Source organism: Harpegnathos saltator, unplaced genomic scaffold, assembly GCF_003227715.2.
Source record: "Harpegnathos saltator strain DR-91 unplaced genomic scaffold, Hsal_v8.6 scaffold386, whole genome shotgun sequence".
NCBI lineage: Eukaryota > Metazoa > Arthropoda > Insecta > Hymenoptera > Formicidae > Harpegnathos > Harpegnathos saltator.
In genome coordinates, this window is record NW_020230190.1 from 148,625 (window position 1) to 172,740 (window position 24,116).

Below are 24,116 nucleotides of genomic sequence, written 5' to 3' on the forward strand. Positions count from 1 at the left end.
TCGCCCAATTAGAGCGAGCGAACGGGAGACACACGCAGGCGACAAACGCGCGGATACGGCACCGTGTAGGAGAAAGCAGAGTTCATATTTGCGGCACACGCGCGCGCCGCTGGGTATTGCGGACACGGCCGAAATGGGATTTAGCGGCGCCGCGTCGAATAGATCCCGGGCGCTAACGCGACGCGCGCGAGAGGTATAAATCCAGTAATAAATCCCAGTAACTTTCTCTCTCTCTCTCTCTCTCTCTCTGCAAGTGAATTCACAGGCGAGCGCACGGGGATCCTCGAAGATGTTCGGCTCCTGTCGCTTGCGCTGAAACGGCCCGACGCGCTTTTAATAACTGGAGCAATCTATTCCTCGCTCTTGCTGCTGTTACGTGACAAAGCGCGCGCCGGCCGACGACGCGCTCGCACGTGCGCGAGTCGTTACACGTAACGCGGCTCCAGCGCGATTTACGCGCAAACCGCGCGTAAATTACAGCGCGAGACGAGGTCGCGCGGCAATTACATATTCACCGCGTAAACAACGCTGGCGGCGTTATTCTGCCGCGCGCGCGCGCGCACAGAGTGCGGTTTGCCCGAGATTTCTTGAAATTTGCACACGAACTGTGCGGCGATAAGGCTTGGTCGAGTTAGCAAGAGTCATGTCGGCGGTACGTTTCATTCATATATTACACGAGCATAAAATCTTGGTTTGTACAACAGAACGGAGAGCAGACGAGAGTTCGACGAGAGAAACACGATATCTCTGTCACAGCGAAACTGACATTTCGCCCGAGATTTTCTTTGAAAAATTCATTGCGTTGAAACTAGATTGAGAGATATATATATATATGTAAGTGCGACGTCTGACTGAATTAGTATTTTTTACGAGAACTTTTCTGTTTCTAAAGTTTAGTTAAACGAATCACGGTTTGTTTCGTGCGCAAACAATTTGTGCGAAAGAAACAACGGGAGATTGTTTTTTCATTGTTTCTTTCACAACAAATAAACGATACGCGCAGCCAACATGAGTCTTGACTCCTCTACGAGCAGTTTTTCTCCGAGAGCGGTGCTCTTTCCTGTTTTCGATTATGCGTCGGTACGATCTGTCAAATGTCTATCGCGCGTCGCGTCGTTGCAGCAACGAGTGAAATTCTCGACTTTTTACGGTTTACGGAACGTCGTGGCCGATGGAGTACGAAATGCTCGTTAATAACTAACGTTGGATGAAAGGTTTTTCGGAAGCGAGAGAAAGCTCCCGTAATTTGTTCATTATTGTGGCTCTCGTTCAATAAGAATCACCACGCGCGAAAAACGCTTCTACGGACATTGCACGGTAATTACGCGTCGAGATGAAAATCGTGAGCATTGCGGTTTCGTTTTCTCTCTCTCTCTCTCTCTTTTCTGTCACGTCAATAAAAAGCTATCTCGTCGCGGCAACTAAATTCTGTGAGATACGTCAAATCGATACCACAATCGCGTCATCCCTGTAACATTCGAGCGTCCCTATCACGCTTTTCGCTCGTACACCTCAGAAACGTATCCCGAATCGAAATTGCGCTTTTATATCAGCCTGCAAATTTCGGTGATGTGCAGAATCAACAGAGAATCTCGACATGTAACAATAAGTGTGCTATATTATTCTACCTTGATGTTACAAATGAGTTGAAAAAGTTCCCGCTAAAGGGAAACTTTCTTTCAAGAACCTGCGCTACGCATTGAAAAAACGGAGCAAACGGAAAATTCGGAATTATTTAATATTTGATTATTATAATAAATTCTCTCTCTCTCTCTCTTCCTTTATATCTATTTCATGTCCATTGCTAATTTTATTTAGTAATAAGGTAATTATGTAACGTATCGAATTGTATATAAAGTTCATGAGATAAGCAAATGTTAAATATATTATTTAATATAGATAAACATTCATGAATAAACAAAACAGCACATTTAGTTTTCTCGTAACCTATTTTTTTATCATTGATCTTACTATTAGAAATTTTGCAACGCAGCATACCAATAGATATTTAAATTTGTTTTAGTATTTTCACGTATATTGACAACGTATATAACGACAAGTCAGAAGGATACTGATCTGTGATTCCCTTAAAATATGAAACTGTCAAGATAGAGACATTCTGTATTTCTGTGTGTTCGCTCTACTGCGCTTTCATTGGTATATAGATAGCAACAAAACGGTTAAAAAATCAGCACTTGCGAAACCTAGTAGATTCTAACTTTCGACTCGAGATATCTTCCCATTTTCGTCACATTCATCGAACATCTTGCATGCTGAATGATTTAACACACCTTGAAATATACGATGCATCGCTACCCGCGTCTCGGCGTTCTGCGTCCTCTGTCCTGGTTGCCGTCGGGTCCAGCATCCCGATTCCCGGCTGCCTCGGATACTCTATCATCGTGGCACTGCTACTGGCATTAGCACTGGCACTGACACTCGCGTGAATACGACGATTCGATCGGAGATACGTGACATTAATTAACGCGCGATGCCAACGAGAATGCCCGATTAAACATTTCGAGAATTTGTAACAACTCCTAACCTAACCTCACCGATACACGCGCGCCGCGCCGCGATGTACGCGCCGTTCGGCGGCTCGAACGTAATAACGCGGTCACGGAAGAGTACGCGACGCACGACAGTATCAAAACAATAGACAAAAACATCTAGCGAGAACCGTCAACAGACGCCTCCCGTTCAATAACACGTACGTTCGACGGCCGGGAAACCGCAACGATCAGCGCAAATCAAAACATTCTAGATCTTTGAGGCGACCTAAGCTGTCAGGGCTGTCGTACGCGCGCTGCGGGCCTCGAGGCGAACTACTCCAAATCTCGCGAGAACTGATTTGTACGAATTAACGCACATTAGGCTACAGATGCCGCTTGTCGATGCCTTCTTTTCACTTTTGAGAGATTGTTGCTGTTGTACCGAAGCTAAATTTAAATTTCTATTGGTATTCATAGCATATTATCAAGTACGCAATTGGTAAGTTTACTTTCACAATTTCTCCCTACGAATTCATACCTACGAAATTTCCAAATTTATTGAAATTTCTAACGTTGATGATAAAAAATAACAATAAGTAAAAGATGAAGAAAAAATAATTGGATTATGAATGAGAATGTGTCGTTTCATTAGTGATGCATTAGTTCCACGTTCAACTTAATTAACTTATTAGTCGATTTAATTGTTTAATATTTGCTTATTGCACATACTCCATTAGCAGTATAGAGCAAATTACATAATTAATATCTTATTGAAACTGAAATAAAATTATATGCAGCTAGAATAACCGAGCCATTTTCCGTGGAACACCCTATCTGAAAATTTTCATTGGTTCTTTGAAGGAATAGGTTTCCCGAGATTCTTTTGTTGTAAAGTTCTTTCAGGTAGAAACAAAATTTTTACCTGAAACATCTTTTGTCTGAGAAATATATGACGTGTCAGTTAGGAATGCAGAAGAAAACGCAAAGCTACAATAAACTCATCTAACGGACGAGAAACGGACACCGTCTTTGTTACAACGCTGTGTCTATAAATCCATAGAAGAAAAAAGGCATGAAAACTGTTTGATACGCGCCATGAAATTTCGGCGCTGTAATTATGAGAGCAGAAGAAATTGTTACCTAAAAATTGCATTTTCTGCCTGTCGATTTTAAAAAATAACGCGATATCATGAGAAATCGGCCTAACCGTTCTGTAATATTTCGTCGCAACGAGTACTTGGTTTTGCTTAATTTTATAATTATCGTTATATTCGTGATATAATTTCTTACTTTCATCAAAAAATTCCATCTCACAATGACCGGAAAAAAGACGCGCGTAGCGCTCGAGAAGAAACAATCGCGCGATCGACATAGGAACGGACGTCGACGTGGCATTTGGTTGGACTCTTCGGATAGATAATCACTTTTGCAACTTTCTCTCCAATCCACGCGGGACACCTTGTAGAGATCAACAGCTGTATCGGCGCGGCGGCAGCAGGTAAAGCCGAAGTTGAGCCGCCTTTGCCGGTCGGGTGGCAGCAAAAGAGAAAGGGTGAAGGAATAGTGGGACAAAGGGACGGGTGTGCAGGGTCCGTGGCCAGGGAAGGGAGCTCGCTCGCTTGCTCGCGCGGGCAAGAGGAACGGGGAATAACAAAATGACCCAGATGCTTCGGAGGCCCGCCCGGGTTTGGCCCGCGTCGGGCAAAAGTGGCCGCGCGAGAAACGGTAAAAGAGGTTGGGTGCATCAAGGTGCATATGGTGCGTCGATTCTCCCTGCACCGTCTGAGATATCTTCGGATACGTGGAGAGAGAGAGAGAGAGAGAGAGAGAGAGAAAAACCGCGCAATTTAGGATACCGACATCTGATATTTAAAATACGAAGCTGTCGTTGAAATAGAAATATTCCACGTTTAAAAGTAAGTGGAATAAAATAAAAAATTTCTTTTCGACGGAAATGCTCATTTTCTTCGAATGGCTAGAGCTTTGTTGATGCTCCAGCTGCGTGTTCCATCGTACCGGCTAAATTTTTCACGAACCTCGTCGCGCCAAGGTTCTATTCAAGCAGCCCGACTGACCCTAGAGCGTAAATTGAAACGTTCGAAATTTTCATTCGCCAGTGCGAGGTTCTCAAGGATATCGAGGACGCAGGAAATTTATTTCCATTCACACTGTGTGCAGTTTTTAATATGTGCGACGCACAGGAGAAACGGCGGCGACGATGACGACGCGATCGCGCGTGCGCGCGCACGCACACACACACACACACACACACACACACACACACACACACAACACACACACAACACACACACACACACACACACACACACACACACATACAGAGAGAGAAGAAGAACGGAGAAGGCGAAGCAAAGGAAAGGAGGCAAGGAGAAGGTAGGAAGGTGAATATTGACGCGAGAAGAGAGCGAGCAGCGAAAAAGAGAGAACCCGGTTGAGCAGGGCGCGGCGACGTCGCAGTTAAAGCCCGACTCGCACCGCGCAGAAAATGCGCGTGCAACCGACCCGTAACGCAAAAGTTGAGTAACCCGGCGTAGATAACTCGATTTAATAATAAGCCCGTGAGCGCGATTGGTTCGTTGGCTCGTTCGTTCTCCAAGGAATGACATCTCGATAATGGGCTCTAGCGCCCACCGATGCACGCACGCACGCACGCTTCGTTAGCTGCGCGAGAGAGCAGATGTTGGTTTTGCAAGAATCGCACGGATCGGAGAGGATTCTCTATTCTCGTATGATCGATTGCCGCAACTGGTTGCACGTACAACGGCCATTTCGCCGTGTGCAATCTCGCGGCAATTTCTAGGGACGAGTCGCGGTAGCACGTGCCACGAATCAAATCGCGAAAGGCGCAACACCGGTAACTGACTACCGTGTGAGAAGTTTCGTGAGATGACGTATGCGCGTTTCAGGCGAGCCGAACACGCGGCGGCCGAATGCGCGACGAAGCGTACCGTAAACGTACGTCTCCCCGAAAAAATGGACACCTGCGTCGTGTTTTGTGCGTTTTACGCTTTCAATTTCTTGCCGTGCTGTGTGTGCGTGCGTGCGTGCGTGAATGTGTGAGACGGCTCTTACGTCGCGCTGCGCTGCACCGCAGCTCGTTGCAGCCGTGACGACATACGCGGCGCGTCTCTGTGTGCGAATCTCGTAGTACTACTATCGAAGAGGTCCGGAGAGGAAAGGCGAGAGCCTGGTGGACAAAGCACGTGACGTCTGGCTTCCCACCGTCCTTGCCTACCACGAAGACAGAGGCTGCACCGAGGCAACGACGGAGAGAAGAGTGCGCGGAAGAATAATATATACTTCTCACAGAGAGAGAGAAGCGCGTCCGACCAGCCCCAGACGACCGACCGACCGACCGCCTGCCCTGCCTGCCTGCCTGGCCTGCCCCTGCCCTGCTTGCCTGTCCTGCGTGGTCTGCCTGCCTGCGGCCAGAAAGAGACGAACACAAGGAGGGATGCGGGAGGAAAGAGGAAGACGCGAAACGCGACCCAACTTCGAAGCGACGTCGAGAGTTCATGGAAATGAATGCAGCCCATGCGCCGGCGTTGCTTTCCGGCACGGCCTCTCCGCGAGGAGACGACTCTCAATGAGAACCGAGAGAGCGCGGATCTGCTCCTCTCTCTCTCTCTCTCTCTCTCTCTCTCTCTCTCTCTCTCTCTCTCTCTCTCTCTCTCTCTCCCTCCCTCCCTCCCTCCCTCTTTTTCTTTCTCTTTCTCTCGTTGGCACCGTGAGACTCGCTCGGGAACTTTCAAGAAAATGGAACGGAAACGATGTCGCGCGCGCGCGCGGAAAAATCAGCGAGACCGCGACTTTGAACGCCGCTGTCGTCGTCGATCGAACCTTTCACCGCGCGCGCGCGCGAGAGAGAGAGAGAGAGAAAGAAAAGAAAAGAAAAGAAAAAAAAAACTTCAGAGTGTGCGAAAAGTTATTTGCGTATTACCGATCAAAATGTGTCTTTCTATGTTTCACATCAGGCAATAAATCACAAGTATAATCTCGCGTGCTTTGTCTCGGCATTCCTAAAATAACGCTCGATACATTCAACGAAACTTTTTCCCCGACCTCTTTGTTTTTTTTGTTCCGAACGATGTACATACCACCGGCCGATCGTGCTATAATCTGAAATAAATTTCGTTTATCGCGAAATATGCAGGAAAATCATATCCGAGGTAAAAAGATTGGCAGAGTCCATCGAGTACGAGCGATCGATCGGTACCTCCTCTCCCACGCGGCGTGAAACGCAATTACGCGCACAAAATGCTCTCTTTAGCCGCGCCGCGGCAGCCTCGAATCGAGTTTCGTTAAAGGCACGAGGGAAGAGCAGAGGCGGTTTATTTTTATTTCTGTCTGGCGAGCGCTAAATGAAAATGGGTCGAGGCGTCTGCGCTCATTTGCGCGCGAGCGCGCCCTCCTTTTATTTCGTTTCCGATGCGCGCGCACTGCGCACAAAAGGCCCGGGAATGTCCCACGAGAAACGCACGGTCATATGCCATTGTGTATTTCATAATAAGACGAAGAATGTCACTGTGTGTGTGTGTGTGTGTGTGAGAGAGAGAGAGAGACGGAGGAGGACTCGAGGATTTTTCATTCGACGACAGCCGGCATTAGACTGGGCTAACTTGAAATCTCACCTCTCTATCTTTCGATACAAACGAAACACGCAGCATCATTAAACTCGAGACAAAGTGTCACGGAGAAAATAATGTCACGGTGAGATTGATTTTTCCATTTACAAAACATGATTAATATTCCGGCATGCGCGTCCGTGTTGCTAAGTTGAGCGTACAAGAGGCGAACATTTCGTCCAGTGGGAAACCGAATATGCAACTTTACGAGCAAGACGGTGGAGAGACGATTGAAACGCGCTAAGTCGTCCCGAAGGGACAACACCGGGCGAACAAAGTTCCCTTCTTTAGAGTTCGTTCGCAGGGTTGATCGGTGAGATCGCGCCTTTTTCCATTGCGGGAAATAATAAGCAAGAAATTCTCGGGCGGGCGAGCCGTGTTCGTATTTGGAGGAGACTCGTCGTTAATATCGTCAAAGAGCCCCGGTCGCTCGGCTCGGAGGCTCTTCAGTGGGCCAGGGCTTTGCGAAAATCGCCGGTCCAGGTTTGGCCTTCGCGGCCACGCCAAGAAAGAAGGGACAGGACCGGCGACGAAGGCGAGCGAGATGAAGATAGGGTGGGAGGGAGAGACGCGCGACGGGGAAAGAGGGCGAAAAAAGCCGGGACCGGGGGCAGTAGGGGAGGAGGGCAGGCGCGAGAGAAATGCGTGGGAATTGAACCATGTGGTCGGTCGACTGGTCCGCGAAATATCGCGTTGCGAAAGCGCGCACGTACACACACACACACACACACACACACACACACACACACACACACACACACACACACACACGCATGCACGTACACACATATACGTATACACGCACACGTACAAGCGCGCGTATAATACGCAAGTGAAATACGAAAGCACCGACGACTCCGCGGATCATACTACACACGGACGCGCGAGCGAGACCGCGATGTATACAAGTATTTTATACATATATATATATATATAAAATATATATATATATAAAATATATATATATACACATACTATCTTTCGAGGTCACGGGGAATTTCAAAGAAAGAACCGTGCGGGATAATTAGACCCCCTTTCATGGAGCAACGCCGTTGGGCAGTAACGAGCTCCGGAGCTGTCGGCTAAAGGCCGTCTCGAACAAAGCTCGGAGATCTAACGGAGCTGTTGTACCTCGGGCTCTATCGAAATAATGCTCAAGTCGCGAAAGAATGAAACTGATATATGTGCCGGAACGGAAATCCTTTCACGCGCGATAGAAAACCAGCGTATCCCAATACGCGATCGGCGTGTGCGTGCGCGCGCGCGCATGTTCCCGGACTTTTATCTGAAAAATGTGCGGCGATAGCGTCGCGTCGGCGTGGAGCATACCGAGAGATCGACGTTATCTCTTCCAGATCTCAAGCGTTTACCCAAAGCCTTTGGATACTGCGGGAAAAGAGGTCGCGAACGGACCGCGAGACAGCCCAGCCGAACGGCCGCCCGGCGCGGCATGGCGCGGCGGAGAGGACGAACGCGACGCGTACGTGAGACACACGTGGCCGCGACTACGCAATGCAGCGAGTCGCGGCGGCTCGTGATCGGCGAGATCAGCTGTTGGTTCACACCGCCAATTACGAGTCACGCGACTCTCGAGGTTCTTGTCCCGACTGACACACATGCGCATTGTGTGCCTACCTTTAATCGTCTCACGAGGCACCGCCGCTGCCGCCGCTGTTTGGCGCGTTTGGTGCCTTGTCCCGTCCCCGCGGCCCGCACCGGTGCAGTCCACATTCCCTGCTAAATACTCGATTAACTCTTGACCCCCGCGTAATCGCGTTGTCCGAACGACGTTGCGCAACTTTTAGTCAGTTGCTATTTTCGCACGCGCCGGCGGTACTTTATTAGCGTGCCTCATTTTCGCGTCTACGCCGCTTTCTCGATATCCTCGGCCCCGAGACAGTCCTGGACACGGCAGCCGATACGGATACCGACGGATATTTCTGCGAGCGGTCTTCGTATTGCCGCTCTGGGACTGAAGCAAAGTCCGTTTCGAACTCGTGGCGGACGATAGGAATGCGCCGTTCGTTGACGCCCCGACTGAGAACTCCGTCTGCAGCAATCGTGAGATATCTGTCTTCTCTGGGCGAGAAGGAACGGAGAAAGAGAGAGAGAGAGAGAGAGAAAGAGAGCGAGAGGGAGAGCGAGAGAGAGAGAGAGCGATAAGAGTGAATGAGAAATGCGCAAAAACCGATCGGTCGGTTTAACGTTATCGTCCGGCCTACAAATGCCCGGCGGCTACATTTCACGCCGGAGGTGAGATATGAATGCGGATCGAAACCGAACACGACCATCGCGGCTGCTCGTATCAGCTGATACGCGCCCCGATGACGTCAACGCGTCTCGACGGCATAAAAATTATACGGTCGCTGTCGCGCACGGCACACGAGGCTAACGATTAAAGTCCCCGGCCCGGTGACTAGGCGAACCGGCCGAGCAGCCGAGTCGATTGTGCGGATTTAGTTTAACCGTGGCGTGGGATCGGGCGCGGACTTTCACATGCTAAAATTAGTTTGTCGGGCCGCCGAAGCGCGGCGATTCATAAGAGCAGCTAGCCGCCGACGTTGCGTAACGCCGTGTTCGCCGTGAGTCCCGATTGAATTTTATCGACGGAGATCAGCTGAGGAGGAGGGGCGCGAGGGAACGAAACGTCGTTTCCGGTGTTTGACGAATCAGCTGGATCGCACGCGTGTGTTCACCAAACCAAACGTTCAACCCTCCGCGATCGCGGCGGCGGCGGCACCGAAGTCACACCAACGAGAACTCGCTCGCTCCACGAGAAGCGCGGCACACTTTCGTGTCGGACATGATAAACAGTTTCTAGATACCCACCAACGTTCCTCATTTGGCGGGCGTAAAGAGAATTTGTCATTTCTCGATGATGAGTATACACGTGCACAAAGTTGAGCGAGAAACAGAATACGGTCCACTTATGTCGCTTTAAAAGAACGTCGCTGCATGCTCGCGGGGTATCGCTTGACTCGAGAAGTCTTACAAGTTCGTGTACAAGAGGCACAGTCGGTATTCTCTAACACGTTCGCTAATACAAATCGGAGAGGAGAAAACGCTCACTCTCCGGGAGAAGATAAAAATTATATGCAACAAAAAAAGAAAAAAAGAACACCTTGCAAGGCAAAAAGTCATGCGGTCTTACGTTTAACAGTTGCATCGTTTCTTTCTTCGTTCTGATCGCTCGAATATCATTATGTTGCGAAGCTATTGCGCAGGAGTAAACGACTCTATTCGATCGTATCGTCCGTAAACCAAGTTACGAGATCGTCCAAGGGATGTATTATCAGCGCAGCCCTCCCGATACGGCATGTTAACCCTAACGGTCCAGACTCCGCTCGGACTTTGGACGAAGTCGAGCGAAATTCGCATACTCGCGCAACGTCCCAACGATTCGAGATTGTCACATATCGATTGAGCGCGTCGCAGGAGTTCGCAAAGTTTGACGTTCGAAAGGAAGCAAGTTCGTGGTCGCAAGGTGGTACAATAAGTAACAAGGACGTGAGCCACTCTTGCAATTGCAACGGCACGTCTGTTCTCGCTCTGTGCAAGAGTGCGGCATAAGATTGATTTCGTGTACGCACGCCACGTCTCGCACACGCATACGCACTGAGAAAAAGATTTCTGTTCTGTCGCAACGAATGAACGTTCGTTGTTCGATAATTGTACGGGGAATAAGTCAAACAGTTGCCGCAACAAATCGTTCTTCGTTATTTGTAATTTTAACAAATACACATTGCTAAAGATGTGATACATTTGCTCCCATTATAAAACTGTTGGTTAGAACAACAAATCATTTGTTACCACAACGGAGTTGTCATTTGCTGTCTCACGTTAACAAATTATTTGTCGCGGTTACTGATGCTTTCTTAACCGAAGGAAACCTTTTTTCTCAGTGTGGACGACATGAGAATCTCACGATAATTTGGATGCAGATGCTCTCGCGATAATGATGACAGGAATGATAGCAGAGAAAATAGAGAGAGAGAGAGAGAGAGAGAGAGAGAGAGAGAGAGAGAGAGAGAGAGAGAGAGATAGAAGAAAAGAATATTCTGCGACTGATATATGATGAGACACATCGCTCGTACAATATATAAGCAATCGTGCAGTTGAAACTCGAATTAATCGTCATGCAATATTCACCGACTAAGACTATCCGCGGGAGGAATTTTGCGCGCGAGATTGAGTTCGCGTTTGGGATGAGCTTCGCGAAAGAGTGAGCTTCAATGAGACGAAAGATCAAGATGCATGAATGACTTGGTTTCGAGAAAAAAAATGTCACATTCACACGAGGAGTATAATTACGGAAATTTTATGTTTCGCGCGTTAGAGAGACCGGAATGTCCGTTCTCGAGTTTGAGAGACATGCAAATATATAATGATTGTGCATTCCTGCTAATGTATCCATGGAAAGATGAGTGAGTACGAAGCGATGAATGGATACGATCGTCATTACTTAAAGCTCCATCGACTCTTCCTCCAGCACAGGTAAGACTTATTGGAGGAAGCGGTTGTTCGGTTCTTACAATGATTCATATCGAATGAGCAAGCGACTCAAGCGAGGTATATGGCGATGACGATGACACTTTTCGCACGGATACAATTCTCATTTTCAACCCGGACGGGTTGGTCACAACTCTTGCGATACGACGCCAAGTATGCCTTCGCACATTCTCGTAACGGCACACTCGGCTTCATGTACGAGAAGCTGATGCACCAGAGGTACAATGTACAGAAAACGTAATTCTCAAGCCTGGACCAGAGTCGTGGTGTCTGTTTCTCTCTCTCTCTCTCTCTCTCTCTCTCTCTCTCTCTCTCTCTCTCTCTCTCTCTCTCTCTCTCTCTGTATGTGTGTGCATGTATACATGTATGTGTGCGTGTAACTCGACGGTACTCTCTCGTGTATTTCTTTCTCGAAATTTATTACGACGTTCTCGAGTTTATCAGAATTATCTCGGGTTGAAAAACAATCGTTTATCGTACGTTCAAGGATGAGCTGAAAGCTTCATGCGTCGCGCTCATTATTATGTACATATCGATAGGTTCGATTGACAGTATCCTCCCGCTTCAAAGTTGAACATCTCTAGTATTCTTATCGTGGCTCCAACAGGCAATAACTTCACGATACGAAATTTCACGCTCGAGATTCGCACGACTCCGGTCGCCCGCTGGGCTAACGTGAAGGAATCAAACAATACAGACCTTAGACAGCTTCTCGCCCTCATGATGCGGCAGCAGCGACCTCAGAGACTGGAATCCGGCGTTGATGCTCTGCATACGACGTCGCTCGTTGCTGTTGGCGATTTCTCGCCGCATTCGCTTCTCCTGCTCCATGTGGCTGCGCGGCGTGAGACGGCCGATGTTGTTGTTGATACCGTTTCCGTTGCTCAGCGCAACGTTCTGACTAGCAACCCGCCGACTGGCACCGACGCTACTCTTGGATTGCTGTTGTTGCTGTTGCTGCTGCGGTTGCTCCGGTGTGTCTATGACCGCGGCGACCGTCACACTGGTGGTCACCGAGCCGTCTTCAACCGTCTCAACGCTCCTGTAACATACAAAAATGCAACGAATGAATAATGATATTTTTGTGCAAGATATTCCGCAACTTGTCCGTCACCAAGTGGAAAAAATTGTGCAAGAGAGAAATTTCGTTGGTGACAACAGAGAATGTGACGATACGACGTTTAATAAAAACGTGACTCCATTCTTCGCTCAAAGAGCGGCAGAAATCATTTCACATGAAATCGGTCGCAGCTTATCAGCGGTCTTGTCGTATGCACACGATTCTGCCTAATCTGACGCACGAGTCTTTAGCTTCTTCGAAGCCTCGTTCCTCGAGTTGTGTCGCAATACATATATTTAAATGTCGACTTATCAATTATACCTCACTTGCGGTCAGCTGCATTATCGTTATTAAAAAAAAAGGAAGAGACAGACAGATAAGGAGAGAGGGCGAGAGAGAAAAAAAAGACGTGTCGATGCAGACACTCCCCCGTGGAGTGATAAGCGGCCGCAGGCGAAGTATTTCGGGACGACTATCAAAGAGATACGTCCGAAATCAAAACGACGCGGACGAGAGACGAGAGACGACACCGACGCACACGCGCGCGCGCGCCGTTTGACACGCATGAAGTCGGCCCGTCTCGCCGCATTTTCCACCGCGGTCTCTCCGTGCATCGCGAGGGGGCTTTTAAGGAAATTGAAAGCGAGGTGCCGTAGCTCTTTCTTCCCTTCTCCCTTTTTTCTTCTCTATTCTGTTTTTATTTCGCCGAACGCTACGGTCGACGACGGGAACTTGCGGACGGTTGAATTCGCGATCAATGAAGCGAGACACGTCGTTGACGCTCCGCGGCGGTTGCATCAAACGCCTGGCTCGCGCGCGCTTCCGATCGCCCGCACACACACGTGGCGAACATCTTCGTTCCGCCTCGCGGTACACACATATATATATATATATATATATATATATGGTTTGCTGGTGCAATATCCTGCATTTAAATATCATTCATTTTTGGCCCATGATCAAAGATGGCCCATGGCAGATTTGCTCTTTCGCTCCTTACAAACGTAATCGTCGATGTTGATCCGCGTAACTCGGAAAATTTTCCAGAGACATTAGTCGATCGCTGAATCATCAGCGTCCATTAATTTCGGAATATCGACAAAACGAGCGAGATGCGCACGAAGGACGCGCGTCATTGGGATTTTCGAAATCAGTCATACGTACCACGCGAGCGATCTGGAAAATTCCGTCGCGCGTTTCAGCCAGATTTCATTCCTATCGTGTACCTACCCGAGTAAAAAATTGTTAGAATCATCCTGATAAGTCATAAGGCTCCGATAAAGCTGAAAGTATTGGATGCCCTAAAAAGGGATGCCTCATTTTCACCACATTAAACTCCGAGATGGATCTTTTATGGATACCTTAGATTTTACGAAATAAAGAAAACTGATGAGGGCTTTAGAAGAATTTATTAGGAATACCTTATATTTTATGAAGTAACGCTTTAACATGGAAAACTGATGTGCCGTATAAGGATCTTTTAAGGATGCTTTAGATATGCAAAATTAAGTTTTGTTATAGAAAATTAATAAGATCGGAAGCGTGTAATAAAATTGTCACAGTTTAATATTGTTTTAATAGGTACGCTCTCTCTATCTGGTTCTTTTAAAGATTTTTTAATTATACCGCAATTAAAAAACAAATTTTATTAGTTTTATCAGTTGCCATATTCATTAGTCTCTTCCAAGGATTGTTCTAGTATTGCTTTCGTTTTGAAATGCAGCAAATTTTAATAAAAACAGAAGCAAGATTTTTATGTATAAAGAATGCTATATTTTATTGTAAAGTATGCTATATTTTTAAAATAAAAATTCTTGTGTACAAGCAAGATTATAAAAAATAAAGAAATTACAGTCTAAATTTCTTGGAATGAAAAGAATGAATACTTTTATTCAAGCAATAATATATATTTCTTCATAAGGCCATATTAATATTGCCTTATAAGGCAATATTAATATGTTAATATTGCTTTTGTAAGAACCCATTTAAACCATTGGTTACACTTTTTGTAGGGCCCTTGTCTTTTTATCCCTACTAGAGTCCGATTAACGTTAAGAAAAAACAATCAGGCCCTTACCAGAGCCCTGTTAATTTTTTTACTCGGATAATTCCGCGACGCACTGAATTCGCGTCGACGCGATATAACGCGTCTACGTAAGGTCGTCACGCGACTAGTATCGGCATTAGAGTGCATGCGCGCTATCGGAACATCGTGCAAAGGTTTCATCATCCTATGCGGATCAGCTGTCTACACGCTACAACGTGATGCGCACGTAAACTTTGGTCGGAGCGTGAGCATAAAATATTTGTTAACCGTAAACGCGTGCGGACGTTTCATTCATCTTTACTGCGCGCGTGAGATAATTACGGCCCAAGATAAGAGCAGCCGGGCTTTGTAACGCGTGTGCGTGGGCACGATCTTAAATTTCACGATACGAAACATCGTTGGTTCTGTGAGCACACGTAAAATATTATACGACCGATCTCATCGGCTTCCGTCCTATCGGATAATGTTCGTTGAATCTGTCCTCTGCAAATGGAAATTCTCTTCGGCGTGTCATCGAGTCGTTTTGCTAAATGCCGGCGATTCGTTAAATCATTCAGATTTAATATCCGCGTCGGGAGCAAATCCGCACACGCGCGGAAGCTCGGACAAAGAATTAGATATTGTATCGAGAAACAGCGTCGCAAATGTGACAGCCCGCTGCTCGATTATACCAGAAATTATACTCGCATTAAAATTGACGCGACATTTCGTCCTTTTCATTCATCAAAGATACATCAGCGTCATTAGTTGCGTTTGATCACGCGCCGCGGTTTGCTCTAACCAACTTATAAATGAGTTAGCGAAGTACTTAATAATGCACTGCTCGTTCCGCGGAATCGTAGAGTGCAGTTGCAAGTAAAGTCGGTAAAAGGGGAAACAGCTGGAAAATTATACGGTAACGAGCGCGGCGCGGCTAAGGAAAGCAACGAGAGAAAGAGAGCCGTGAGGAGACGACAGCAGATCGAAATGGCGGATATACCGCCGTGGATGACTCAGCAGGGAAGACCGTGACCTTGCTCTTTGCTCCGAAACAGTCGTTCGGTACATGTCTATATCGCGGAGCGAATGCGAAGGCTCTCTTGTGTAAAATGATCGTGGAATCATCTTTGGCTACGCCACGGTATCCTAGTGTAAGCTTTCGCTCAGGGTAATCACATTGTACACACTTGTGTACGTACCAAATGACCAAATTTAAAAAAATAATCGTCGTACCAGCTCGAGACTGAACGAGCTTAAATCGCATCTTCCGCTTTGCCCGCGTATTATCTGTTGAAATCGTAACAGAGGTAACAGTTAATACGGAAAATGCATAAAAGCGTAAAACACACAAAGAATTACGGAATACCGATAAGCATGCAGATGGACGGCTTATTGCCTTACGACTGAAACATCGGCGGCGAAAAGAGCGCAAAGTTACAAGGACGAAAAAAAAAAAAAAAAAATAAAAAGAAAAAAAAGCAGGAGCGAGCGGTTATTAAATCTCTCGGAAACGACCGCCTTGTCCCGACCGTCGGCAATTTTCTTCGACGGAAATATTAACGGTTACTCATTCGTAGGTGTCACTCAAGCACCGCGTAACCGCGAGCGAGCGCGCAAAGGCATAATCGTACATCATGCGCGATGCGACAACCTCGGCCACGGCCGTCAATCAAGCGTTTTACAACAGCCGAAGCACGGTGGTGTACATCGTTCTCCGCGATTTCTCGTTCGCATTAGCTCCGTCGCCGTGTCCTCGAGAGCGACCGATCTCTTTCGCAATGTCGCCACGAGCGCGTCTCGGTCGTCGATTCATGAATCGGGGCGAGCGGAGCGCCGATGACGTGTCTTCGGGTGTCTCGTGACCGATGAGATCACTCATTTACAAGTTTCGCACGAATTCGGCGAGGTTCGGCCTCTCGTCGTCGTCGTCGTCGTCGCCGTCGCTGTCGCGAACGTGTTACAATCGCCGTCGTTCCCGACACGTTATCGTCAACGCTATTTTCGCATCGCCGCGAGCGGATGGCGGCGGCAGACGTGATGGTGGTGTCGAACGATCCGCCGCGAGGATTTGAATCGAGAGTCGCGCGGCATTCATCGACGATCATTCATAACGGCACGTGGTCCACGGAACCAGAAATCCACGTGGCGTACTCTCATCGAGTGGTTATATTAGATCAGCTGGTACGCGCCGGCGGCTTGCTGGCTGGCTGGATGGTTGGCTGTCGTGACGTCAGCTCGTTCGTTCGCCGGATACCCGCAGAGCTCGGCCAGATCAGTTGCGGCGAAGTAGGTCGGCGAGGTGGACGGCTACCTTCCTTTTCACCCTGAAATCCCGCCACCGTACGACGGAGAATGCGCTCGCGCTCGCTCGCACGCGCGTTAACGATAACCCTGTCGCCTGTTCCTCCTATCTCTGCTCGCTTATCTGCTCGTGTATCTCGCGCGATCCGGTGTATCGTTTGCACCACGATCCTCGTGTATTTATCTCGAGAAATTGTCACAAGTGTGCTCTTTACGATGATTTCGATCATTCCTCTCTCTCTCTCTCTCTCTCTCTCTCTCTCTCTCTCGAACGAGCGATCGAATATCTCCCTCCTTGTAATTCGTCCATTCGCATCTAGTTACTTCGCAATGTCGTGCGAGATTTCCCGGGAATCTTTTCGCCGTAGCTTTCCACACGAAGCGTTGATTTTTTTTCTTCATCAGAGAACCAGAAACCGCGATTGACCGCGCCGGGCGGTTCGTGTCACCACGATAACCGGCAGTTAAACCCGCAAAAGATAACTCGTTAGATGATAACACGACGCTCAATGCCGCACGTGCCGCTAGTCACGTCAAAGCATTCTCAGCGACAAAGAGTACGCAATTTCTATTAGCGTCTCGCCGGCATTACGTACAGCAACGCCGAAGATTATCTCCTCGGGATCGAGGCACGACGGAAAAAGCGCTCAAGGCTAATTTCTCCCGACACAGCAGACGAGCACGAGCGTCGGCCGGCCGGTCGGTCGTTCGACCATATGGCACATCGAGTCAGTCAACACGCGCAACAACATTGTGTCTCCGCGCACACCGCATCCCTCTCTCTCTCTCTCTCTCCCCCTCTCGGCGGCGATTAGCGATCTTCGCCGGCGAATGAGTACACTTTGGAGGACATCCGCCGGTCACGATTACGTCTAATTATAGACGCGTCGGCGCGTTGATGGATGATGACGCCGCGGCCCGGATGAAAAGGGGAAAAGAAAATGCAGGAGGTGGCAAAAAGGAGGAAAAAGAGAGCACCAGCAACGACGACGCCGATGGGATGGATTTAGTTACCTGCATCGCCTGTGGCTTCTTCGTGGTGCAGGTGCACTCTCCACGGTTCACCCCGCCGACGTGCGGAAAAAGCGTGGAAGTGCGTCGTTCATGTGTGTGTGTGTATGTGTGTGTGTGCAAGCGCATTCTGGCGCAAGCGCGTTAGTATTAGTGTGTACAGGCGCGACTATGTGTTAGCGGCTCTCTCTCTCTCTCTCTCTCTCTCTCTCTCTCTCTCTCTCTCTCTCTCTCTCTCTCTCTCTCACTCGCTCGCTCGCTCGCTCGCTCGACTCGCGTGAGTCACCAACAGCTGATGGCTGGCGCCACTCAGCTGGTTGTTACCGGTGCCTTCGCACGAGCGTCGCTATCTGCGGCTGCCTATCAGCTGCTAGCGACTAGGAAACCGCGTCGGAAAATACGCGCCGCGGCCGCGGCGGCAGAGAGAACGCGCTGTGGAGGAGAAAAAAAGAGGAGAGAAGCGAAAGCTTCCGAGAGTGTTACACGTACGATTCCGATGGGTCGTCACCGCGTGTCGACGATGACGACGATGGCGACCGATTGACCGATCGATCAACGGAGAGGATAAAAACAGCGTTTCTCCCGCGGTTCGTAGTTGCGGCGGCGGCGGCGGCGGCGACGGCGTCGTCGTCGTCGTCGTCGTCGTCATCGTCGTCGTCGTCGTCGTCGTCATCGCGCACGACGTTATTCGGAAAAATCGCGAGCCGTCGAGCGTAATGCGTTACTTGACGCGTTCGTGGTCGCGTCGTGGGAATCTCGATTAGTCGCGCATTATGTAACGCATTACGAGCGTTATTTGCCCAAATGTCGCGATGATCACGAGCGCGAGTTATCGCATATGGGTTGCCGAGGATCACTCGATTATACGTTCAAGGCTGAGCGCGGAATATGGATGCGCCGGTCGCCCCGTAATAGCGTATTACGTATTACTGATCGCTTCAATAGCGCGGTTCGCATAATTTAGGAGAGGACTGGACAAGCTCGATATAAATGAGTAAGGGGAAAGGAAAACGTTCCGAGAGCATTCCGTAACGGTGACACGCACCATGCATACATATACACATACCGCGCGCGCGCGCATACACACACACATGCATCGACGACGCAGCAACAACCGCGGTGGTAATAGACGACCTTCCCCATTTGCATATTCCACGGGAAGGCGCTTCTAAGAACATTGCATAATGCGGCTTTGCTGCATTTTACGATTCCTCCTTTTTTCCTTATAACGGCCACAAAAATAACCGCCGACTGGCGTCAGCCAGTCAGTCAGTCAGTCAGCTGCCTGTTACCAACGCTCTCTCTCTCTCTCTCGCGCGCGCGCGTGCGCGCGATATCTGTAGCCGTCTATCAACTGCGAGTGACTAACGGAGGACGACGCGAAAACGGCGATAAAGATGCAGCGTGCATTGCTCATAACCAGTAAACGACCTTGTGATAGTTCCATTTACAACGTTTCATTGAGGCTCCGGCGGGATGTTGGGTTTTAAGACGCGAGCTCGACGTGAATTTCGCACTACACCGGCGTGCACACGGTCTCTCGTAAATCACTTCTACTCGCGCGATATATGTATCGACGAAAAATGAGAAACAATTAGGAAAACTGCGTCGCACATCGGTCGGCTAGCTTTCAAATGTACGCGCTTGAGAACGAACAAGGACGCACGCTGTGTGAGACACTCGCCTGTGAGAGACGCGTCTCCGATATCACGCAGAGAGACGTTATTAAATTCCCATTTAATTTAATTCATCAAGGAATCCCCGGTCTACGTCGGAGACACGCCGAGGTAAATATGAGAAACGCTACAAGTGCCGCGTCTCTCTTTCTCTACGGATTGATTTCCGGCTAACTCGTTCTCTGACCTAACCCAAAGCAAGAGGTCGGGAGAGAGATCCTCTCGCAGTAAAAATTCCAGCGAGTCACCCTATATAGAGGCTCAAGGCCAGGCGCGTCTGACACAGCTGAAGTGGTACACGTCTCTCTTCCCAATTGGGGGAGCGCTCGCGTTCAGTGTGTGTGTGTGTGTGTGTGTGTGTGTGTGTGGGTGCGTGCGGGTTTACGTTAGGGTCTGAACACCCTCCGCCCATCCGACCGGCCGACTAGCTGTCCCCGGAACTCGTTTCCAACAGCCGAAGCCCATCGCGGTCGCGCGCAGGCCTACCTTTCCCTTCCTTTCCAAGCTCCTGCCATATTGGGTCACTCGACGAGCATCAATCGACCTCTTAGCGGAAGTAACGTAGCCTTTTCAGGGCTCTCTTTCGTGAGAGCTCTGAAAAGATCGTCGAAACGACTGTGCGACTGTGGATATTCACGGACAAAACAATCGACGCACCTAAAGACGCGGGAAATTAAAACATCTCCCCCTCTCTCGTGCGCTACGATATCAGACATGCAAAGTCTCAATTGTACAAATAAATAAAATTTTGCTTCGTTATATATGTATAGCTTTCTTCTCCATAGATATTCCTAGACGAAATTTTGTAGGAAGAAGCAAACAGACATGGCAGATGCACCAAGTGTCGTAGATAAGGCATGCACTTCCTGCGAGACGATGGCATCATCGACCACCACACGCTTGCGTTGCTCAATTTGACGCGGGGCTTTCCTTGTTTCATCCTCCGCGTCTTTAAATAAAATAAGTGAAAATAAAGCGAGTAAAGGATGTACGTCGAACGAAAGTAGTCGGAGAGTCGCGGAATGTGCGATTCTTGTCAAAGAGAAGAAAGTCTACCACCGAGCTACGTGGTCCGAAGAGAAAAACAAGTAGGAGGAAGCAGGAAGGAGGCTGCCGACGACATCTGGAAGAGAATTCTTCTACAGACGGGACTGTCGTCGGCAGATGTTAACGGGATCAAGACCAGAAATAGGCAACAATAGAAATCCCTCTCTCTCCTCATCTTTTCCTCCGCCTCTGTCCTTCTGGCCCGAATTTCTTGCTTCATTGGTTCACCACCGTACCACCACCTCAGTCGTATCAGAACACAATGTACTCGGGGTGATGTTAAAATCGAAGCTTGCGACGCTTGCCGATCTTGTCGACCCAACGGGAATCGAATCAACATTGAGCCGTCGCTGACACGAGAACGGAACGAATCATCGCGGTGAAATAGTACACAACGCGAGTATTATCAACGACAATCGCGATATTCAGTCGGCAACTTTCAACGCGCGGGGGCGGGGGTGTAACGAACGGCTACGCGCATGTCAAAACACATCGGACTTTTTACTTCGTCGGGCGAGCGTCGCGAGATCCAGACCAAACAAAGGACACAGATTTGAGGAAATCGCGCGAGGTCGCGCGAGGCCGCCGCGGTAAAGGAGAACGCGTCCTCGACGCGAAGAGCAGAAGAACGCGCATCCGAGCGCCCTAACACTTTCAAGCTTCGCGTCGATCATAGGAATAACCGCGAGGCCAATAACAATCGACCCTATTGTTGGCTCGACGTCTCGTCTAGTCTCGTCTCGTTCCGCCGCGCCGCGTCGCGCCGCGTCGCGATCCCGAGACGCCCGTTGCATCTGCGGCTTCCGAGGCGCACGATATCAGGTTACACGCACATGAGGACAAAGTAAGGGAAGAGGTGCACGCGCGCGCGCGCGCGCGCACGCACGCACGCACGTCGAAGAACGAGCGAGCGAGCGAGCGAGCGCGCGCAGATGTCTTTGGCAGTGGCGATGCCGGCGCGCGCGCTATCTCTCGCGCACGGGATGAAATGAAGAACGAGAATGGCTATGAGATTGGGAACGGCCAGGCATATATATTTAGCAGTGTGACGTAAGACGCAGCCCAACGGGCGCCACGTCGAGTCGAGTCTACGTGCCTCTCTTTTCCCTCTCTCTTTCGTCCTACCCCGCCTCGTCCTCCTTTCCTCTTCCTCCGCCTTTCCTCTCGCCTTCGACTTCGCCGAGTCGTGCGGTGTCGCCGTGAATTTACTCTTCTCTCGCGGTCAGGAAAGATCGGCGGAGAACTTTGCCCGGGTACCTACCGATCCGCCTAACCGAGGAATCTCCGTGCTGAAATATGCGCGTCCGTCGGAGTATCTCGTAATCCGCGATCAGGCGATACCGAGAGTTTTGCAGGAGATATTAATTTGGGGATTTTCCAGTTTTCGCTCCTCTCCGCGATTCGCACGTCGGCTGATGCCTCCCCCCTCCCTCCCCCCCATCGTTGCTGATCAAACAAGATCAGTGCGGTGTTTGTAATTCGTACGCAACACTCGTGGGAATTCGTATTACGAATTCTCGTGCCCGCGGTCGCGCGTATGCACATACATAATACGAGCTAATCAGCTGGTGTGGGAGCACCTGCGACGAAACAATGACGATTTATATAGACGACGATTGGAATGCGTGCGCCGCCGTGCGTAAAATGACGCGAGTCAACCAGCTGTCGGGATTTGAACGAGGCAGCGAACCGAGGCGCGGATGACAGCCGGTAGTTTGTACGGTGCGCGTCGCGTCAGATTGAAAGGACGCGGCACGTTTCTTCGTACGCTAACTCTTTGACGTACGACACGCGCGAGCGTCTCTCTCTCTCTCTCTCTCGTGCGCGCGCCAGCCGCGAGGACCGAAAAAGACGACGACCGTTATCGCGAATGTTATGACTGCGCCGCATCACGCTCGTCAATCGTGCCGGGAAACATTCCTACCTATCCATCGGCTGGATTCCAATTACGCTTATCGATCGTAATCGATCTTGGAAACGCGTGGAGTGGCCGCAGAAATGAAACAGCCGTTTGACCTTTCGCGGGGATTTTACCGTCACGATGACGTCGCTTCCGATCCGAACGACGTCGAGATACGTCATTGTGAAGTTTGGGGATTCTTTCAGGATTTATTCTTGCGCGCGCGCGCGTGTATATGTGTTTCTCTGTGTGTCTGCGTGTATGTTTCGCAGCCGTTTTACAACACGGATCGTTCAAACTGTGCTGTTCATCAATGTTGCATTTTCTCGCGGCGTCTTTCTCTCCGCGCAGCGATTTCTAAATTCCAAAGCTAAGCATAGGAACAAAGAACAGCCGGTAACCGAGGCCGTTCTCTGTCCCTTTTTCTACAGGATACCCGGCCAGGTATCGGAGTCAGAGCAAACTTAGGGTCGAGACTTCGGCAGATGTTAGAAAGTATGAAAAAATCATGCTAAAGACTCGCCACGGTGCTGCTCAGCTGTTAGCCTCGCTGGAAGTTTCAACTTTTAGTCTTCCGCTTCGTGTCTCGGTATAGTCTTTCGTTTTAAGCCGTTTACGCGGACATTCGTTACGACGTTTCGTTACGTATGCAAAAAGGCTCGCGGAAAGTTTCCATCTCGTTACGTTCGACGAAAGTATGAAAGAATCGGGAAAGGGATGCGAGCGTTTGTAATCGAAAGCTTTGTTATCGATAGCCTGCAATTTTTTCACCGTTGCGATTCCTCTGTACGGCTGCGCGGGATACGTAGCGTGCATCGCGCGTGCGCGCGCACACACACACACACACGCATACCAACGAAACACACATGGGATTCTTAAAATAAGACCAACATCGACGAAGAGGCATCGCATGAATACTTAAAGAAAGATGAAAGAGGGGCGTGAGACAGAGGCATTATTCCCGCCTCATGTCGGCGTCCCTTTTCTTTTATCCGTATATAACACCCACACACGAGCGCGAATATTTGTGTAGGCGAAGTTTGCGGTGCACGACGGGTATGTGGAGCGTAAGAGGTCAACAGAGAAACCATTGTTGTCTGCTGTCAGACTGGAAGAAGTTTCAGGATCATCTCTATGCCCCAACCGTTCCCACTTCTTCCCCTGCGCGAGAAGAACAGAGTTGCACGCCGTGGGAATTAAATCAACGTTTGGGCGCACACACAAAATCAGTCAAACGTCGAATGTCCCGTCCGTGTGCTTGCGTGAATAAAAAGAAAAAAAGAATTATAAAATTGAGTACTTTAACCAATTACGGAGCGTGTAATTTTAACATTGCCGGCCACTTTTGCGCATCCCTCCGACGCGCAACTTTATATTTGACAAAAATGTGCGAGACCAAATCGCCGATCACCCGGCTGGATGTAAATTTTCATGGAAAAAACTTCATG

The 24,116-nt window shown here is 49.1% G+C and overlaps 1 protein-coding gene across 3 annotated transcripts in view; it reads right to left on the reverse strand.

The window, feature by feature from the left end:
* The window catches only part of crp (transcription factor cropped), a 154,386-nt gene that overhangs the window by 121,609 nt on the left and 8,661 nt on the right, over nt 1-24,116 (reverse strand). For all 3 annotated transcript variants that reach the window (XM_025300853.1, XM_025300854.1, XM_011140151.3), the window contains exon 2: nt 12,347-12,689. In XM_025300853.1, the coding sequence (XP_025156638.1) occupies nt 12,347-12,689 (343 nt within the window). The remainder of the gene's footprint in view (nt 1-12,346; nt 12,690-24,116) is intronic.